Consider the following 21,641-nt stretch of genomic DNA (forward strand, 5'->3'; position numbering starts at 1 on the left):
AATTACAAGTTACCTCATATGAACCATAGCCATAAAGAAGTAATGGATCAGATCCATCAAGTTTCACAAGATCCTTTCGGTAAACAATTGATAGAGGAATTTGAGTGCCATCTGAAGCATTCGCCCATTTCCTTTCAGTTATATATTTTGATGCATCAAAATCCCCCAAAACCTGAGCAAAAGAGTGGAAAGAAAAACTGAGATGAGATATACATATTTTAGCTCACAGAAAAGAAAGAAAAAATAGAACAAATTCTTGGCTAGACAAATAAAGTTAATAGAGGATTTAGAGAAGTAACTGAAACAACTGAAAAATACACTTGATTATGAACACCAAGTGTTTTTTTTTTAGTTGTGCAAGTGGAAAGCAAGAATTTCAATTATTATTATTATATCAACCCATTATTTACATAGTCATTTCTAGCCTAGAAATAAATGAAGTAAATGCATTTTTGAGATGGACATGGTCCTGTTCAATTTAAATTGGTCATTTTGTTACAAAGAACAGCAGATTCCAAACTCATCTTGAAATTAATCCTTTTTCTCTTTCAAATAATTATCATTAAGAGCGCCAAACAGGTTCCAAGCTATGGTGGCAAGAGGTTCCTATAGAGTTATTCCAAGGTTGTATTTGCCCAAAGCATTTTCCCAAAGGATTGAGAATACCTACGCCATACAAAATGAAAACACAGGAAAATCTATATGCAGCCCAATGCCACATATCCTTGATTAGGTTACCTTGCAAATTTACTGACTTCCATGTACAACTACTCATACCAAACACAGATAAACTCCTCCAAGGCCCAGCACTTTCCAATCCAACAACCCACTGGATCTGGATCAAAAAAAGTAACATCATACAGAATAAGTTGAATACATCCAGGGGTTTCCCAAACTGAAAAAATCACTTGAAAGGCCTTTTCATGGAAAAACAAGGGTTCTTTGTGGAAAAATTCTCTGGGAATTAAAAATAGATGTTTAAATGCAGAGGTGAGGATTCTGATGAAAAAATATGATTTTACACTAACTAAAGAAACAAAGTGAATGGGCTTATCTAATAAAGACAGCTGAAATTTTGAAAACCTGGATCTCTTGGATCCAGACTTATCCAAACCGAACCAAGAATACTCTTCTTGTGGGTCTGGTGCAGTTTCGACAAAAAAAAATAAAAAATTGCATTTTATACTTAACAATTTCCTGAAAACCTATCCAATAAAAACTAAGGTCTTTAAAACAATTACTGTTGAGTTGTAAATAGAATAGGAGAATTATTTTCCTATTATGTTAGTTTCCTATTTCTATAAATAGATAGTTTTATTAGTTTCCTATTTCTGTAAATAGATAGTTTTATGATTTAGGAATAAGTTAGTTTCTTATTATGTCTCTTGTTTCCTATTTCTTTTCTTGTAATCTCCTATACAAACTGTGTGTATAGTCAATCTAATAGACAAAACTTATTATTATTATTACTATTATTTTTATTTTTTTATCAGAAACGAAGAAAATTATATTAATAAAAGAACAAATACAAGAGAGAAAAAAGAGACAATAGAAAGAGAAAAAAACCAAGGGAAGGATAAGAGGTCCTTCCTACACAAATACCAAGGAAAAACACCCAACAATAGAACTCTAAAAACAAAAGAAACCCCATCAATCTTCAAACTCTTGAGACGCAAACCCCAATCCAATTGAGTTGTAGAATGCTTAGAGGAACTCCTCTAAAAGCTTCAATACAAGAAGCCCATAGAGAAGAATAAAACCGGATCAAATCCCAAACCATCTCTTCCGTTCTCCCTTTATCCTCAAAGATCCTTTTGTTTCTTTCTTGCCACACCATCCAAATCAAAGTAAGGCAAGCAATTTGCCAAAGTGTCTTGCCTCTTAATGAGTTTCCCAAGCCTTTAAAAGAAATAACCAACATGTCCTCAAGGCTCCTTGGAGGGACCCAAATCAAACCTACTAGATTGAACAACCTGTGCCAAAGTCCAATGGTAATGGGACAATGAAGAAAAAGGTGGTCAATCGACTCTCCATTTCCTTTGCAAAGAATGCATCATTGAGGATAGAGGGCTTTGTAGGGTCTTCTCAATTGCAACTTGTCATTAGTGTTTATCTTCCCATGTGCTACTAACCAAGCGAGGGCCTTAACCTTTGAAGGGACTTTTGAGCTCCATAAAAACTTGGCTGGAAGGAACATTAAAGGATTTGAAACTTTTGACAAGGCATAGAAAAAAGATTTCACTGAAAACGAGCCTGACGAAGACAAAGACCACACTCTTGAGTCTGATGAAGAAGGGGAAAGAAGCACAAAATTAAGGGAGGACATTAATCTCTGAAGGAGATCAATTTTTGAATCTGTTAGATTACGGCGAAAGTTAAAATTCCAAGACAATGGTAAGGAATTGTCAAGGACATTTGAGACAGTGAGGTTTTTCACAGAAATAACTCTGTAGAGATCAGCAAATTGAGAACACAAAGTTTGGTTTCCCCACCAAAGATCTTCCCAAAACCGAATTCTCTCCCCATTGCCCACCACTAGGCGGACAAAAGGGGAGAACTCCTGGAAAACTTGAGCAATAGCCTTCCAAGGACATCTGTGAGACCATCTAACCACCATGTTGGCGTCCCATCCATTAGGATGTGTCCCATATATACTCGCAATAACCTTATGCCAAAGATCGCTCCTTTCTCTAGGGAACCTCCAGAGCCATTTCCCTAAGAGGGCAATATTTCTCATAGAAGTCTTCCCAAAGCCCAAACCTCCCATCTCCTTTGGTCTACTAACAACCTCTCATCTGATTAGGTGATCTTTCTTCCCTTCCCCGGCCCCAAACCAAAGAAAATCCCTTTGCATCTTCTCAATCTTTGAAGCTATAGATACAGGGATTTTGAAGAGGGAGAGGAAGTAGCTAGGGATGTGAGACAGACAAGACTGAATTAAAGTAATCCTCCCTCCCAAAGACAAATAGGCCTTTTTCCACCCATCCAGCCTCCTCGAAATTCTCTCAACCACTGGATCCCAAAAGCCTATTGTCTTTGGGTTCCCTCTCAAAGGAAGGCCTAAATAAGACAAAGGCCACTCTGACACTCTACACTCCACAACCAAAGCCAAACTAGACAACACCTCCTGCCCAGTGTTAATACCTGAAATGGTGCTTTTTTCTAAGTTGATTTTTAAACCAGATACTTGCCCAAAAACCAAAAGGATAATCTTAAGGTTTTGAAGAAGGTCCAAAGAGGCTTTAGAGAAAAATATGGTATCATCAGCAAACTGTAACAAGGACACTCTAGTCCTATCCCTCCCCACAAGGAAACCCTCAGTTATCCCAGTTTCCTCAGCTCTAATCATCAACCTACTTAGAACATCTGCTACTAGAGTAAAAAGGAAAGGAGAAAGAGGATCTCCCTGTCTCAAACCTCTAAAGGCCTTAACCCAACCCTTTGCATTCCCATTAACTAGGATTGCAAAACTAGAAGAAGATAAACAGCCCCTCATCCAAGATCTCCATTTCTGGCTGAACCCCTTCCTTTGAAGCACATGATCTAAAAAGCCCCAATCCACATGATCATAGGTCTTCTCAAAATCAATTTTGAAGACTACCCCTTCCTCCCTTGACCTTTTTTTCTCATCCACCACTTCATTGGCTATCAATACAGCATCCAAAATTTGTCTCCCTTCCACAAAGGCTCCTTGAGAGCCAAAGATTGTTTCATGTAGAACTTTGCGTAAACGCCCTGATAAGACCTTAGCAATTATCTTATATAAACTTGTAACCAAACTAATAGGTCTATAATCTGAGATTTTAAAAGTTTGGCTTTTCTTAGGCACCATAGCAATGAATGTCGCATTTGTACTTTGATTTATTACCCCCTTAGTGTGGAACTCAAAAAACACCCTCATTAGATCCTCTTTTATCACATCCCAACACTCTTGATAAACTGCTATAGTAAAGCCATCAGGGCTCAGGGCCTTTTCCTTATTCAATTGGAAAACTGCCATTCGAACCTCCTCTTCAGAAAACGGTCTATCCAACCAAATTGCACTCTTTTCAGAAATAAGGGCCCAATCAATCTCTTCAATCTTCCAAGAGTCACCTTCGGGTTTGGAATAGAGATTCCCAAAGAAATTTACAATCTCCTCAGAAATAATCTCAATGTTATTTAAAGTCTCCCCCCTCTCAGAAATCAGAGACTTTATGAACTTCCTGCTTCTTCTTCCAGTGGCCACTCTGTGAAAAAACTTAGAGTTGCAATCCCCTTCTTTAATCCACTTAACCCTAGATTTTTGTCTCCATTGCACCTCTTCCTTCAATAACAAATCCTCTAGCTCCTTCCTTCTTAGGGTCCTTTCCGAAACCAGATCAAGATTTAAATTCCCTTCTTGTTCAATTCGATCAATTCTGCCTAAGTCCGTAAGAATGCGCTTTTTCCTCTCTCTTAAATCTCCAAAGACCACTATATTCCACTCTTTCAACTTTGATTTAATAAACTTTAGTTTCCTCATAAACTTGTGACCTTCCCAACCTTCAACCGTACACTCTTGCCACCAATCTCTAAACTTCTCTTTAAACTCAGGATGGAGCAACCACATATTCTCAAACCTAAAAGGAGTCGGTCCCCATTTTAAAGGATTAGTTTCCAAACAAATTAGGCTATGGTCAGAGGTCCATCTAGGAAGGGCCTCTTGAATACTTTGAGAGAAAAAAGAATCCCACTCAGAAGAGAACAAAAACCTATCTAATCTCTTGCAAATAGGATCGACTTGCATGTTTGACCATGTAAAAGCCGCATTCCTAAGAGGGGGATCCAACAAACCACTTTCCTTTATAAACTCGTCAAAACACCTCATGTTGACTGTTAACCTAGAGTCACCCATCCTCTCAGACATCCTCTTGATCACATTAAAATCCCCTCCTACGCACCACCTTGGGGAAGTCAGACCATGCAGGTCTTGAAGCTCCATCCAAAAGTCCTTTCTCCACACTGCCTTATTCGGGCCATACACTGAGGTTAACCAAAAAAACCCTTCCTCATCAGAGTTCAATTTTACAGTAACAGAGAAAGATCCTAACACCTTCTCTGAACACTTGAACTTAATTGAATCCCACAAGATCACAATCCCCCCCGACGCCCCACAAGCAGGAAGAGCAACCCAATCCAGACTTTTACCTTTCCAAACACTACTCACAAACCTCCTATCCCAAATTTCACGCTTTGTTTCCTGAAGCATCACCACATCTGGGTTTTGAGTACTTAAAAACCTTCTCACAGTCCTCCTTTTCTTCCTAGATCCTAAACCTCTTGTATTCCAACTTAAGATCTTCATGAAAACAAAAACAACCCGACACAACCCACACCCAGAACTAATCCTCTCCTCAAGTTCTAGAGTCATTTTTCTTCTTTCTTTTGGAATAAACCTTGTCCGTAGAGAGAGCACTCTTGTTCTCTCCTTCCACACCTTTTCCGTTATCCCTGACAATTCTAACCCTCAAACTCTCCAGAACCGACTGAACCTTGACCATCTTCCGAGGCGTAAGCCCCTCAACCTAAAAACCTTCCAACGGGAGGGTGGAAGGTTCTAGCACTGGGAACGAAGCCTCACCTGAGACACCACGCACCTCAGGGTTACTGAGAGTTTCCCTAAGGAGAGGCCGGTCTTTAAATTTTCAGTTAGAGGTTTCTAGGGGAACCACCACACCTTCCAAACAGGACGCACCACCACGATGGTTGTTATTCACCACAGGAGAGATAAAAATGGAACCACGCTGAACGGCGTAGCTTGACTCCGACGGAATCGAAGAAAAAGATTGACGACGAGAAGGGTGAACCAAAGAAACTGAGGTTTCGGGAATAAAATTTGGCTCAAAAGCCCCAGACAGAGGAAGATCTTGCTCAGATACAACTGAGAAAGGAGTACGCACCTCATTGATCAATTTGCATTGCAGAATCCCCTCTTCTCCCTCTGTCTCGCCGGTAGAAACTTTGGATGTTTCAAAATCAGTGGAGAGATTGCTCTTCCTGGAGTGAGATTTGCCCCGAGAAGTGTCTCGATTTGTCTCCAGTGAGCCACCTCCTTCTAAGTTTCACTTCGGGGTAGAAGACGCCTTCTCAAATCTCGGCGGCCCACTTCTTGCTCTGCGCCTTACGGAGACTGAGGATCCTTTCGGCATTGACGACACTTGAAGATGATCTTTCGGCATTTTATTCTTTGCAGTGAACCCTGGTCTTAGGAGCTTTGAAGACGAAGATGCATCTGGGCCGCCATTATAGGATCCTTTATGGGCTAGACCCACTAGGGGCCCAAAATCTTTCGCCCCAAATTGGGCCCAATCAAAACGGGCTTCAAAGGCGTCTGGTGTTGGCCCGATGTTGCTTCCCGCCGTTGGGCCCAACATCCACCTTCCCTTTCCTTTCTCCCCCTTAGCCGATTTTGAATCTGAAGAACGAAAATGGGAACGATGACGAGGCATCCAGCTATGGCACTCAATGGTCCTGTCAATAGCTCGTAGCCCCTCAATGTTCTGTGGCTTCTGAAAGACGCAACCCCTGGCTGACCTCAGCTCGTCCTTGCTGCGATTCGACTCAGGCCTAATAGAGTCTTCTCTGTCATCTTCTCCGTCATCTTCTTTGGTGACTGTAACTGCAACCATGTATGTCCAATCTCCATCTTCTACCTCTAATAGCGTTGGAAGCACAACATTTGGAAACATCTCCACCCACAATGTTACCTTCGTCAAATCAACGAGCTTCAATGATTTCCTCGCCACCTTTGTTACCCTCCCCCACTGCTGCAAAATGTGTCTCAACTGCACCTCATCCCACAGGTGGAAAGGGAGACCTCTTAGTTCCAACCACCCCCGTCTAAATTTTCCATTAACGATTGAGTTCTCTTTTGGCGACCATTTCTTCAGAGCAATAACCTCTCCTCTCGCTGTGAAGCTCCCTTGATCTTGTATCCACTGAGCTTTCCTTGCAAATTCCACAAAAAAACACCCTTTGTAAGCAGAAATGGGTGTTACAGACACCATTCCTTTCATCCCCACCCTTCTCGCTATAGCTTTTCCAACCTCACACCAGTCTCGTATTTTTCCTTTGCTTTCACAAACTACAGCTCTTGCCCATTTTCCAACTGGCATCTCTGCACCATTCCTAGTTCCTTTCTCTGCCACCACATCAGCATAGGACCTCTCACCTCTGTACATTCCTTTGCTTTCTTGAGGCTTTTTTTGCTTCTCCTTCAAATCTCTTTCAGCTTGAACAGAGAACTCTTAGACTGAAACAATCACCTTCCTAAGATTTTCCCACCCACAGCCATTAACACCTCTTGGAACAACTAAAACCAAAGGTTTTCTCTTTGCAACGTATTCTGTGATTTTCATATATCTCCCTCTACTATTAAAACATATCTCCATCAGATGAGCCCTAGTCTTGCCCCTCATTTTTCGAATGAAACCCTTGGAAGCCTCCAAATCCACAGCTTTCTCTAACTGCTCCACTAACCAACCCGTCTCCTTCTCTCCAAAACCTAAAGAAACCACAAAACCTCGACTTCTCTCTATTATTGATATCCACGTTCCTCCATTGCAATCTTCAGACTTCACCTGGAAAACCTTTCTCTCCACTACAACCGACTAATTTCGAATCATCTTTTACAAAACTTATTATTTTTCATCCCATATTTCGTGTCATGGTATCAGAGCTGTAGGTTTTTAAGACCTAGGCATCATTCTGGCCTTCATTGCCATTTTTCTGGTCTTCATAGTTGGATTTTTTTTATTTATTCACGTGTTCTTTACAAACCTACTAGAACTTGTTCAATAGTGAAGAAACGGAGAAGTTGAGAAGCTTGTTAGGATCCCTTGACAAACCTATTGGAACTTGTTCTTTGGCTCTCTTAGGTACACTTTCACTCTCTTTTTGCATAAATGTCTCACATAGGGTTTATGATGACTCTTGAATAATAGACTCCAGTGCCACAAACCATATGACCTCCAAATCTCAACTTTTCCATACTTATACCCCAAGCCCAAGTAACAAGAAAATTACAGTGGTCAATGGCTCTTTAGCTACCGTTGTAGGTTTCGGAAACATATACATCACACCTACCCTTATTCTTAAAAATGTCCTCCATGTACCAAAATTGTCGACCAACCTTATTTCCATTCAAAAGCTTACCCATGATCTTAAATGTTATGCTATTTTTTTCCCTTCTTATTGTGTTTTTCAGGAACAAGGCTCGGGGAGGAGGATTGGACTTGCTAAGGAAAGGAGCGGTCTTTACCACCTTGAATCATCTCAGAAAACTAGTAATTATTTGTCGTTGTCTTTTCTCAGTTCCTCAAATAAAGATACCATTTGGTTGTATCACCTATGTCTAGGTCATCCATCTTTTAGGGTTTTAAAGGTCATGTTTCCTCATCTGTTTCAGATTAGATATTTCTAAGTTTCATTACGAAACTTGTGAATTGGCAAAACATACTAGTGTATCTTTTCCTATTAGCAATAAAAGAAGTTCTCATCCTTTTTATTTGATTCATAGTGACATATGGGGTCCTTCGACTATACCTAATGTTTGTGGGGCTCGTTGGTTTGTATCCTTAATTGATGACTGCACTCGGGTTACATGGATCTTTCTTCTTAAACAAAAATCTGATGTTAGCATTGTTATACCTAATTTCCACTTAATGGTTCAAAACCAATTTGGGGTTAAAATAAAGAGTTTTAGGACAGACAATGCTAGAGATTACTTCAACCAGATTTTGTCACCCTATTTTCAATCACAGGGCATTCTCCATGACTTATCATGTGTTAACACACCCCAACAAAATGGGGTAGCCGAGAGGAAAAATGGGCATTTACTCAACACAACCCGAGCCTTACTCTTTCAAGGGAATGTTCCTAAGTCCTATTGGGGGGAAGTTGTTCTTACTGCCACATACATGATAAATAGAATTCCCTCACGAGTGTTAGACAACAAAAGCCCCATAAAGATACTTAAGAGTTTCTATCCACACTTTAGAACCTCAAATGAGCTCACTCCTAGGGTATTTGGGTGCACTACATTTGTTCATGTCCATAGCCAACATAGAGACAAGCTAGACCCCCGAGCCATAAAATATGTCTTCCTTGGTTACTCATCCACTAAAAAAGGATACAACTGTTACAATCCCTCAACCATAAAATTTTACATCTCTGCAGATGTCACCTTCACAGAAAATAAACCTTTTTTCCCCAAGTCCTCTCTTCAGTGGGAGATTTCAATGATGGAAGATAGTCCTTGTGAGTCTTTTGAACCTCTTGATATTCCTCATGTCTCAACCCATGGTGATGAAGAACTTGAGTCATCCTAACTTGAGTCATCCGAGTCAATCACACTTGAGTCACCCAATTTTACCACTAAACCTGTGTCATCCCCTATTCCAGCCAGTGTCACTCACAATTTTCCACAATTTCCTAAGGTGTATTTAAGGGAAAAGGCCATTCTAGAACAAAAGCAAGTCCAAGAATCCAACTCAGACCCTAGGAATGAAATCACGGTAAGATCAGACCCACCTTTATATACACAACCTAGTGAAACTTCCATTGACTCAACAGATAACCTAGAACTAGACCTTCTCATTGCTGTTAGAAAAGGCACTAGAGAATGCACTAACCGACCACTCTATCCACTATCACATTATGTGTCTCTTAAGCACCTATCACCAGCCCACAAGAATTTTATTGTGAGTCTAAACACCACTATCATCCCTAACACTGTTACTGAGGCATTGACAAAAAAGGAATGGAAGGATGCTATGAGAGAGGAGATGAGTGCATTAGATTAGAATAAAACATGGGAGATTGTTGAAAGACCGAAAGGGAAAAACATTGTTGATTGCAAGTGGATTTTCACGCTGAAATATAAGGCCGACGGATCTCTTGAGAGATATAAAGCAAGATTGGTAGCCAAAGGGTACACTCAAACTTATGGAGTTGATTATTAGGAGACTTTTGCTCCAGTTGCAAAAATGAATACTATAAGAATCCTATTGTCACTAGCTACCCACTACAATTGGCAACTCCTACAATATGATGTTAAGAATGCATTTCTTCATGGTGATTTAGATGAAGGGATTTATATGAACATCCCACCAGGATTTGAGGGAAACACAGGTAACAAGGTGTGCAAGCTGAAAAAGGCCCTTTATGGGTTAAAACAATCTCCTAGGGCTTGGTTTGGGATATTTGCAAAAGTCATGAAAGAGTTTGGGTACAAACAAAGCCAAGGTGACTACACTCTCTTCATTAAGCACTCGGCTGCAGGGGGAGTAACTACTCTTCTAGTCTATGTTGACGACATCATAGTGACTTGAAATGATGAGAGAGAAAAGCATGAAGTGAAGCAGAGATTAACAACAGAATTTGAGATAAAGGAACTAGGGAAACTGAAGTACTTCCTCGATATTGAGGTGGCATATTCCACACAAGGGATCTTCATCTCTCAACAAAAGTATGTGACTGATTTATTAGCAGAAACAGAGAAGATTGGGTATAAACCAGTCTCTACCCCATTAGATCCAAACCATAAGTTGGGAGAAGCTAAAGAAGAACCAGTGGTGGATAAAAGAATGTACCAGAGGCTGGTTGGTAGGCTCATATACCTTGCTCAGAATCGGCCAGACATCGCCTACTCGGTGAGCGTGATCAATCAATTCATGCATGATCCAAGAGAACCTCATATTCAAGCTACTTACAGGGTGCTGCATTACTTGAAAAGCAACCCCGGGAAAGGAATTTTGTTCAAGAAGAACAATACTCTTGCTCTAAAAGCATACACCGACGCTAACTATAAAGGTTCCCTAGTGGATCGAAGATCAACTAAAGGGTATTGTACTTTTTTTGGAGGTAATCTGGTAACATGGAGAAATAAAAAGCAGAATGTGGTAGCAAGGTTGACTGCAAAATCAGAGTTTAGGGTCATTGCTCAAGGGTTGTGTGAACTACTTTGGCTGAAGATTATACTAGATGATTTGAGAATCAAGTGGGATGGTCCTATGAAGCTCTATTGTGACAACAAGTCAACTATCAATATTGTTCATAACCCTGTACAACACGATAGGACAAAACATATTGAGATTGATAGACATTTCATCAAAGAAAAATTAGAGGAAGGAGTAGTGTGTATGTCCTATGTTCCATCAGAACATCAATTAACTAATATCCTAACAAAAGGGCTGAACAGTTCAATGTTTCACAATCTTGTATTCAAGTTGGGAATGGAAGACATCTATTCCTTAACTTGAGGGGGAGTGTTGAGCTGTAAATAGAATAGGAGAATCATTTTCCTATTATGTTAGTTTCCTATTTCTGTAAATAGATAGTTTTATGATTTAGGAATAAGTTAGTTTCCTATTACGTCTCTTGTTTCCTATTTCTTCTCTTGTAATCTCCTATAGAAATTGTGTGTATAGTCAATCTAATAGAAAGAACTTATTATTTTTCATCTCATATTTTGTGTCAATTACCCATCCGAAAGCGGTATGGAAGTCCTGTCATGAAATATTTTATGTGCATCAAACTCGAAAAAGTCTTTAATCTCTAAGATGATCGGATCTGATGAGCTCATCATAATACTGACTCAATAAATTCCTTGTACAAACTATTTTGCTATCCAATTTTCTAACCCATTTTAACACAACCCAACAACTCTTATTTCTTTCAGCAGTCTTGTAACATAGCATAGATAACCATTTTGATTAAGATGGTCCCCCAAAATGAATCCTAGAATGGGCTCCTATCTAAGTTGCTGCTTCCCTTTAGCAAACAGTGCCAAATGCTCTGTCAGAGGTACCTACTCCAGCACCAACCAAAAAACCAGATCTTGCCCCTAGGTAGCTAGAACCCTGTAGGTCCCACACTCCAATACTATATAGGGCTAGGTTTCAATAACATTCACTGATAAGGCCCCACCAATGAATCTCTCTCCTTAAACAACCTGTATCATCCACACTTAATCAGCATTTGATAGATTATCCAACCCCAAGCAATCTTAGTTATTAGTTATTATGAATCAATTCTTACTCTTATTTATTTCATTCCATATTGTCCACACACTGGCAAGGCCACACCCCTTAACAGGGTCCTTATTTTCTTTGACAACACCCAGACAGGCCCATCACCATCAAAAGAGAGTACCAAAACTTAAAAGCTACATTAAAATGAAGCAAATGGTAATGGACTCTTCAAAGTGCTCACACATGCAGTTACCAGTTTGTGAGAAGCAAACACTAATACATCTAAAGTGCTATCTTGAGGTATAACATTGTTCTTGATTGACCAAGAAAAATTCCACAGGAACCTTCCATTCATGTCGGTATCATAGGAAAATTGGAAAGTCAACAAATCATGTGCTCTACACTGGCAAATGAGACATGGTGCTAAAGCAGGGCATGTGGTTTTGAAAATTGACTGCTGAATCGAGACATGAATCACCATGGAGTCAAACCTCATATGTAAGAACATCTGTCTTAATTACAGAATCCATAAATCAAAAAGGAGTAAAGTAACTCCAAACATTGGATCCGCAGAGCTGTGCATTTAAAATTCTGGTCTTCTTCAATCAAGTTCTCAAACCAATCATGGAACTTTCAAAGACTCAGAAAAAATCTCAAACTCTTTCCAGTGGAACATCCAGGCTTTTTGAGAAAAACTATGAAAATTTTTGTGATATTTTGGGAATATTTCAAAGAGGCAAAAACTCCCATAAAATTCCCATGGGGAAACTCTGTTCAGAGATGCTTCTCCTCTTTTTCCTAGGGAAGCCCTCTTGGACCTCCCTGGCAGACCATCCAGATCCTTGACATAGGATTTTACTGATAACTTGCCATCATTAGCCTGATTCAGTTGAATGCATTTGAACCCTCCTCTAACCCCATAGATGATCCTAAAGACCTCCACAGACTCCGGTTCCCAGTTTGGAAACCGTCTGACAGAGCAAGGATTAGAAAAAATCAGGCCCTATATGCCCTCCCTGTAATCTGGAAACCACAACTACACTCTAGACCTATTCTATGTGAAATCCAAAAAAGATTCAAAGAAAAAAAAAAAAAAAAGGATTTCTTATTATGAACACTCTTCAGAAAAAAAAAATACAACACCATTAGAGTTTAAATAGACTTAATAAAAGGCAATAAAGACTAACTTACCCTTACTCCTAAAAAGAAAGAGAATAATTCTAATATAATAACTAAATAAGAAAGAGAAATAGTAACTAAATAAATAACTCTTAACATTCTAGGCTATGGCATAAAGGTCTAGGAAACATTGTCTAAAGGCTCTGGCCCACATCATACATCCAACCAAAACAACATTTAGTCCTGTTCACCATCACAGGACACCATGACTACAGTTAATGTACCACAACAAAACCTATTAACATCTCTAATAAAATGTGAAATCAACTTGCAAAATTGTTTCTCTAGGTCAATCCAACTAGCAAGGGGAGTTTAAACCTTGTATGGACCATATTCCAACATTTCAAAAGCCATCATGTTTGCCAAAAACAAAGGAAAATGACTGTAATGTTTTCAACAATAATGCACTTGGAGAAAACAAAAGAAGGCATGCATTCTAACAACTGAGCACTTACTTGAATGCATATAAGAAGGAAAAAAAGATCCAAGGATAGCAAGAAGAGAATATTCTCATTAACAAGAGCCAACAAAACAATTAACAACAACCTAGATTTGTTATCTTAAAACACAATGAGCAATGTAAATTTTTCAAAAGTAACCATACATATAACTTACTGTTTCAATATTTTTCAAAACAGAAATGCCCGTTCTCATATCATAATCATATACAGAGCGAGGAGTCCTCAATGAGCTATAAGAAAACCGCAAAATGCTGGAAGAGAATTGTGATTCTGATGGATCCACTGTGTATACAGGATCAAGAAAATCAATAGTCTGACCACCTTGAAGACTTGTAAGTGGTTCTCCAACTGCTGGGAGGCGATACACAGTTACCTTGGGCAGACCGTTTTCACGCTCATGCACTACAAGATGATCACTGAAAAGTTGTATCTTCTGAATCTTTACACTGGAAAAAATCCAAAAACTTAATAAGGTTTTAGTCACTAAAACACATGCCACCACCAAAGATGTTGCATGTCTATGTAATATATTCTAGAATGTGTAATTCAATTACATCAAAAGTGGTTTGACAAATGGCCACCTTGCATGCTACACAGGAGCAATGATAAAAAAGTGCATCAGTGCAACAGCCTGTTGCACAAATTTTCCTTTTTTATGGAATGATTGGACCAACATTGTAAAAGGCGAAGGAGAACTTAAGGTAATAGGAGCTTCTATTGCCTAGGACAAAAGACAAGGTGGTGATTTTGAAAATAGAGAATGATCTCTGAATATACTTGTGTATTCACAGGATATATTTATGGACTATTTATAATATTTACAATGGGAAAAAGCAAAAAATGAAAATTACTCTATTTTAGGCCTAGAATTACTCCACTAAATCAACCACTAATTATAGGAAATAAATCAGCAACTAAATTAGTCCTAATTACAAAAATCAAGTCAACAGTACAAAAGGAGAAACAGGTTCAAATCATATCCTAACCTATATATGTTGTATAATCCTTCATTAAGGAGTTGTTGCTCTTTGAATGTTAACGGTTAATCTATGACCAACTTTGTGAGAAGTAAGAAAATTTACAACTTTTTTTTATATTTTTTTTATTATTTTTTATTTTATTTTTTTATGAGAAACAACAATGTAATATATTAAATTAGGATTTAAGAAGTACAATCAAAGGATGTGGAATCATCCCACGAACAAAAGCTAAACAAATGGAACCTCCAAGGTAGTAAGAAAACCTAAACACCTGTGGTGTACCATAAATCATATGATAAATACAAATAGCAATCTCTCCTTACTAACCCACACTCTTGGAACTACATACTGATAACCAATCAAGTTGAACCACATTAAGGGGAATGCCTTTAAAAGTTGTGGTGCTAGAGGCCTAAAAGAAAGCAAGGAAATGAATGGCATCCCAAAGAACCTCTGAAGTCCTTGCTTTGTCCTAAAAAATCCTAACATTTCTTTCCCGCCATACAACCCAAATCAAAGCAAGACAAGCAGTATGCCACAGTACTAGGCCTCTCTTAGAGCTTCCCAATCCCTTATATGAGATGGTCATCATTTCCCAAATACTCCTCAAAGGAGCCTAATCCATCTTGGCTAATCTAAATAATTTGTGCCACAACCCCAACGTCAAAGGACAAGGTAAAAAGAGCTGCTTTACTGATAGTAAGAGAATTTTACAATCACTGCACCAATACTCCCTCTTAAGCTGGTCACTAAATGTTCTCCATTCCCAACTTGTTTGTGATAGATTGAAATGGTTCACCTACAAATTCCTTAGTGAATATGTCAACCAACTATCTTTCTGAGGATGCATGAGGGGCATACCAACCCACTAGCCAGTTTCTCCTCGATAAAATGATGATAAACTTCAACTATTAGTCTCCTTGATTGACTTAGGAGCAATAGACCACATGGCAAATTCATCCCATTGATTCACTTCTAATATCCTTTGCGAGTTGTTATGATTAAAGATGATTCTTGAAGATATCAAAATTCAATGCGAAGGAACTATGAAACTCTATTGTGACAATAAATCAACAATCAATATTGCTCATAATCCAATTCAATATGATCATACGAAACATGTTAAGGTGGACCGACATTTCATCAAGGAGAAATTAGTCAGTGATCTCATCTATATCCCATACATCTCCACAGATAGGCACCTAGTTGACATTTTAACCAAGGGATTTGCTGGACATTCACTTTATGAGTTGACTAGCAAGTTGTTAATGGACAATAGAAGCAAGTCTAAGTGAGGATGCTTTGGTTCATAGGCATTCCTATTGGATGGCTTATATATTTTAACTTCTAGTTCTTTAGTTTTCTAAGTTTCCAAGGGATAACATTATAAAAAATGTATCCAACGCAATGATGTATATTGATTTTGAATATGAGGAGCTATCCGTAATAAGGCAACAATATCTATGAATAACTCCATCACCTAAGCTTTAAAGAGTGGCTTGCCCATTACCTAAGCACATTGTTTGAAGTCATTGCCTAGATGACACCTTGTTGATAACATTGAATTGGACATTTTCATATAATCAGGTGTGAAAATATGCATGGGCAGAGAGAAGATATCTGGACATGCTGTGATATGATTGTCCACTTTACCATACAACATGGACATTAACATTATATTTGCTTCAAGATCATAATTCATGAAAGTTTCACATACTTAAACCAACAACTGGATTTAGGACGAAGCTGACCTCTCCAGAATTACATGCAAAAGTTAATGCATTGTAAGAAAGAAAATATGCCCAAAGGAGACTATCACTGGGTGGATGACAAGAAAACAGAAAAAAGACAGACATATATATATATATATATATATATATCGGTTTAGAATTCGATTGAAATTGTTATTTATTGACAGTAGAGTATACATATTTATACAGGAGAAATAATCTAAGAAAAGGAAAAGCATAATCTTCTAAAAAATTAGTGCTACGAATATTTGTCAGCCTAATTACAAAGTTGACTAAATAAAATAACTTCCTAAAATGGTCTTGGACTAGTCAAAGATAGCTAATTAACCCCTGGAATTAAGGGTGAAACCAATGGAGGATTTCCATCAATCAAGGGTGAGCTCAATGGTTGATTTTCTTGAGATTAGTGGTTGATTTCCTTGAGATCAGTGGCTGATTTCCTTGAGATCAGTGACTGATTTCCAACAATTCCCCTCAAACTAATTAAAAAATATCCTTCATTCCCAGCTTGTTGATCATTGAGTTGAACCTTGAATTAAAAACTCCTTTAGTGAAGACATCTGCTAGTTACAACTTGAAAGAAATGAATGAAGTACAAATCATTCCACTAGCAATTTTCTCTTTGATGAAGTGTCTGTCTATCTCAATATGTTTTGTTCTATCAGGTTACACTAGGTTGTTTGCAATGCTTATGGCTGCCTTATTATCATAATATAGCTTCATAGGATCCTTTGATTCTATATGCAACTCCCTTAATAAGTTCTTTATCCATATCAACTCACACCAGCTTCTGCACTTGATCTGGCTACTACAAGTTGCTTTTTACTCCTCTAGGTTACTAAGTTACTTCTAACTAGTGTACAATAGCCAAAGGTGGATCTTCTATCAGTCATGGATCCACCTCAATCAACATCTATATATGCTTCCACATTCATATGACCATTTTGAGAAAATAACAATCTTTTTCCTAGAGAAGCTTTTAGGTACTGTAATATTCTCCTTGAGAAGATCTTGGACAGATTTCCTTTGCCATATATAAATTACTTCTTTTGACTTGGTCACTTTGATTCCCAAAAAATAACGCAAAGTACCTAGATCATTGATTTCGAATTCTTTAGCCAGTTTGACCTTCAGTTTCTAAATTTCCTCACCGTCATCACCCGTTATAATGATATTGTCTACATAGATGATTAGTATGGTCAACTTCCCTATGGATGATCTTCTAAAGAAAAGAGTACGACCTGCCTGACTTTGATGAAAACCAAACTTCAAGAACGATTGATCAAATCTTTCAAACATGCTATAGGTGATTGTTTCAGGCCGTTTAGGGATTTTTTTTTAGTTTGCATTTCCTTCCATTATTCTCTCCAAAACTCAATGGAAGGTTCATGTATCTTTTCCTCAAGATTTCCATGTAAGAAGGCGTTTTTTACATCAAATCGTTGTAGTGGCAAGTTGTAATTAGCCACAAGAAAGAGCAGAATTCTGATAGAGTTCATCTTTGCCACAAGGGCAAAGGTTTCTTAGTAATCTATACCATTGATTTGTGTGTAACCTTTTGCCACAAGTCACACCTTATATCTATCCACAGAACCATCCGCCTTGTGAAAAAACCCATTTGCATCCCATTGGCTGTTTTCCTTTGGGTAAATCAACAATATCCCAACACTCATTCTTCTTTAGAGCATTTATATCCTCATTTATAGCTTCCACTTCAAGTTAGCAAGGGCTTCTTCAACATTCCTTAGAATTAACTCTGAATTTATATGAGAGGTAAATGCCTTATAGGTTCCTATAATCATATGTTAAGACATAAAATTTGAGATCGGGTGTTTGGTGCAACTCCTAACACCCTTACGGATTGTTATAGGAATATCAAGATCAGTATCGAAGAGAGGAGTAGAAATTAAAGCAGTACTAAAAGGATTACTATTGGATTCAAGGGGTATAGAAACCATATCTTCATTTGAAGTTGATGATTGGTTTTGCTTTCAAAAATTAGGACCTTCAACCAACCTAGATTGATCCTGAGGTTTTCTAGCATACACTTGCATCTCCACTGTCCTATCATTGTACGTGGTCTCCAAGGAATTCTCCAAGTTCTCCCCATTTTCTTGAATACTCCAAACTGGTGTTGGTAATGAGATTAACCAGTTCTGCGACTGATGTTCTGGTCCCATTTGCTCCCCCTAAAGGTCAATCTTTGTATAGTATGGTTGTTATTAAAAAAAACTGAACTCTATAATCCCATAAAACTACCACGCCTCCAGCCGCACCCCTAGCATTCACTGCACCCCACTCTAGAAATCTCCCCACTCCTATGCTACACACCACCCCAAGAGACAATTCTTGCATTTTAGTCTCCTGCAAACACACCAAATCCACAATTTGAGACCTAATTAAAGCCTTGATTAATTTCCTCTTATTGACATCATTCACTCCTTGATTTGTATCTCTCTCCTTCGGTCCCAGATGCCAGATTATGGCCATTATCCTCTTCAGGGTTTTTTTCAGTCATCCTTTTTTCTAGCATTATCTCAATCTTCTGGTTCTCCTCAGAACTTTCCTTCAAAGTTCGTGTGGAATTCTCAAGTTCCTTTCAAAGTGAAGTCATTTGTCTAGTTAGTGGCACACAAGAAGGTGAATACTAATGATATGTTACAAGTGAAAAGACCCTACAAAGCCCTTAGTCCTGATATTTGTATCCTGTGCATGAAGCACGGGGAATCAACAGATCATCTTTTTCTTCATTGTTCCTTGATGATTAGGTTGTGGCACAGGTTATTTCAATTAGCTAAGATGGATTGGGTTCCCCTAAGGAGCATATATGACATGATGACCATCAAATTTAAAGGCTTCGGTAATTCTAAGAGAGGGATAGTTTTGTGGCAAGCTGCGAGCATAACTCTAATTCGGGTTGTGTGGTGGGAAAGAAACGCAAGGAATTCAGAGTTCCTTTAGGACTCTATTGTTTTCCTTGCTTCCCTTTGGGCTTTCTGCTCCAAGGCATTTAAGGGGATTCCCCTTAATGTGATTCAACTGGATTGGATAGCGGCGTGTACTCCATAGGGATTGGTCCTTAGTGGGAGTTCGTTTGTTTTATGTGTATTTTCCTGTAATTTAGTTGTCTTTGGTGGGAGGATTTCTCATCCTTCTTCTTGTACTTCTTTTTTATATTAATATATCTTTGTGGCGTTTCCAATAAATAAAAAACATCATTCACTCCTCTTACATTCTAGAACAAAATTTTCAACTTCATGTAAGGCACGACTCTTTGTCCCCTCCTCCTTTATACAGCCTGTTCCTTTTTTTTTCCTCCGTTATAATTGATCGAGCATTCAAGTTTCTTCAACTCCTGTTCAAACCTAGTAGACACAGGGCGGACTCTCTTTTTGCTCTTTTCTCTTCTGTTCTTTATCCTTTGGAGCATATTCAGAATTTCCTCTTCAAATCCTTTTGTCAGGAATCCAAGCAATTTGCTAAACTTCGCCAGACAGCTATCTTCCCAACCTCCTCCAGTCCCCCAACTTCCTGCGATAGCCCCTCCACCACCAGTCTTTCACTCCTTTCGCCCACTTCCATCAAGGACAAAATCTTCCTCTCTGGTCGTCCAATCCTGCGAGTCGCTCCTAGTCAACAAAAGCCTCAACGGAATCTGCACTCTCAGCGGTACCATACTCTCTTCTCTATCGACGTCTTCCACCCTTCCTAGGCCAAAAGACCCACCCTTCTCCAAGGCCCAGCTAAAACAAAAAGAAAGAGTAGAAGTAGAAGAAAAGCCCCGACACTCCTCGAGAAGAGGGCTTTGCCGGTGGCTGCCATCCTAAATACCTCCTCTAGAGTCATCGCCTCCACTGGTTCCCTCAAGGCCCCATTGAGGATACCATCTCTCAACTCCTCTCCTTCAATCCCCAACTCAGCTCTTTCTGGAGCCTTAGCTAAAAGAACCCCAACTGAAGACTTTGGGTCATTAAAAAAATCCCCCCCACCCCCCCCCTAAAGGCCCACTTCGATAGGCCCAAAATCCTTTCCACCTTCCCCCTCAAAGTCCATTGCAACGCCCTTCAAACAATAAGGCCCAAAATCCCCTTTCTCCCTACTCTCTTTCTTGAGTGAGTCTAGCCCAATCAACAGTTCGGTTTCCAAATAACCCAGCCCACCCGAGCCACTTCCCTCACCACCAACCCCGCTTCCCAAATCATTTGACCCACTTCCCAATACACCCATATTGCTTCGACAGACACGTTACTACCCTTAGTCAAACCGTTGCCCCATAAACTCCCCTCCTCACTAGCCTTCACAGTCCCCACAGCCCGCATCCTTGCAAAACAAGCAACAGCAAAAGCTACACCATCCTTCAGAAGATCACCCAGAGGCAACACGTCCTACACCTCGCACTATGCCTCCACCTGCACCGATCTTTCCTTTGACCTTCCACCGCAGGTAGCATGTGAACTTCCCTCACTTTCTTCCCTAGCCACAGTAACACAATTCACATGGTTCCCATGAGATGGCACCACCTTTACAAACCATGGCGGAAATTCCCACCACAAGAGAATAAAAAAACACATTGACCCCACCACAACCTGGGCTGAACTAGGCAAACTTCATCCAACTTCACCAAGATTCTGGCCCATTGTAGCTCAGCCATCTCTAAATCCTTTTTAACACCTCATGGCTCCACGGATGAAGAGGGAGACCCAATACCCTAACCCAAGCCTCATTAGCATGAAATTCCTTCCAAAAACACCCCACCTCCGGGCTCCACTTCTCCAAACACAAGAAATTCTCCTAAACCCACCTTCTTCCTCCAGCAAGGACTTGCTTAGCCTCCCACAATGTCTTGAACTCAAATAGCAGCAGCCCTCTACCTAACACTGCAATTCTCAGTCTCCTCTTTGGGAGCCACTAAAGATTCACCCAACTCCTAAGAAAATCCAAGTCTAGAATAGGAGGCAAGGAATTGCCCCACCAGCCCACCAAGCAATGATTCAGCTGTTGCAATCTTCCCTGCATCTCTTTTAGCCCCCCTTCCAATCACATTGAATCTCCTAACTTTGCAAACTCCAAAAACAACCCTGAAACCGCCCCCTTCTCCCTCTACTGAGCTTCTAGGGTGATTGGAGGCTTAGCCCCTCCATAAAGTTCCACTCCAAGACCTCTAAATTTCTCCACCAGGGTGTTCCAACCCCCCAACAGTCCCTTCCCTTCTGGAACAATAATTTCCAACCTCGTTTGAACGTCGTTCCAGCCTATATTTCCTTCCCCTCTCCTCCC

General features: G+C 39.4%; 1 protein-coding gene across 3 annotated transcripts in view; it reads right to left on the reverse strand.

Moving 5' to 3' along the window:
• LOC100254145 (uncharacterized) overlaps positions 1 to 21,641 on the reverse strand; it is a 66,154-nt gene that overhangs the window by 19,606 nt on the left and 24,907 nt on the right. For all 3 annotated transcript variants that reach the window (XM_010657676.3, XM_002267855.4, XM_010657674.3), the window contains exons 5-6: positions 13,788 to 14,079; positions 14 to 172 (exon numbers count right to left, since the gene is read on the reverse strand). In XM_010657676.3, the coding sequence (XP_010655978.1) occupies positions 14 to 172; positions 13,788 to 14,079 (451 nt within the window). The remainder of the gene's footprint in view (positions 1 to 13; positions 173 to 13,787; positions 14,080 to 21,641) is intronic.

The sequence above is a fragment of the Vitis vinifera genome, chromosome 10 (genome assembly GCF_030704535.1).
Source record: "Vitis vinifera cultivar Pinot Noir 40024 chromosome 10, ASM3070453v1".
In the NCBI taxonomy this organism is placed as follows: domain Eukaryota; kingdom Viridiplantae; phylum Streptophyta; class Magnoliopsida; order Vitales; family Vitaceae; genus Vitis; species Vitis vinifera.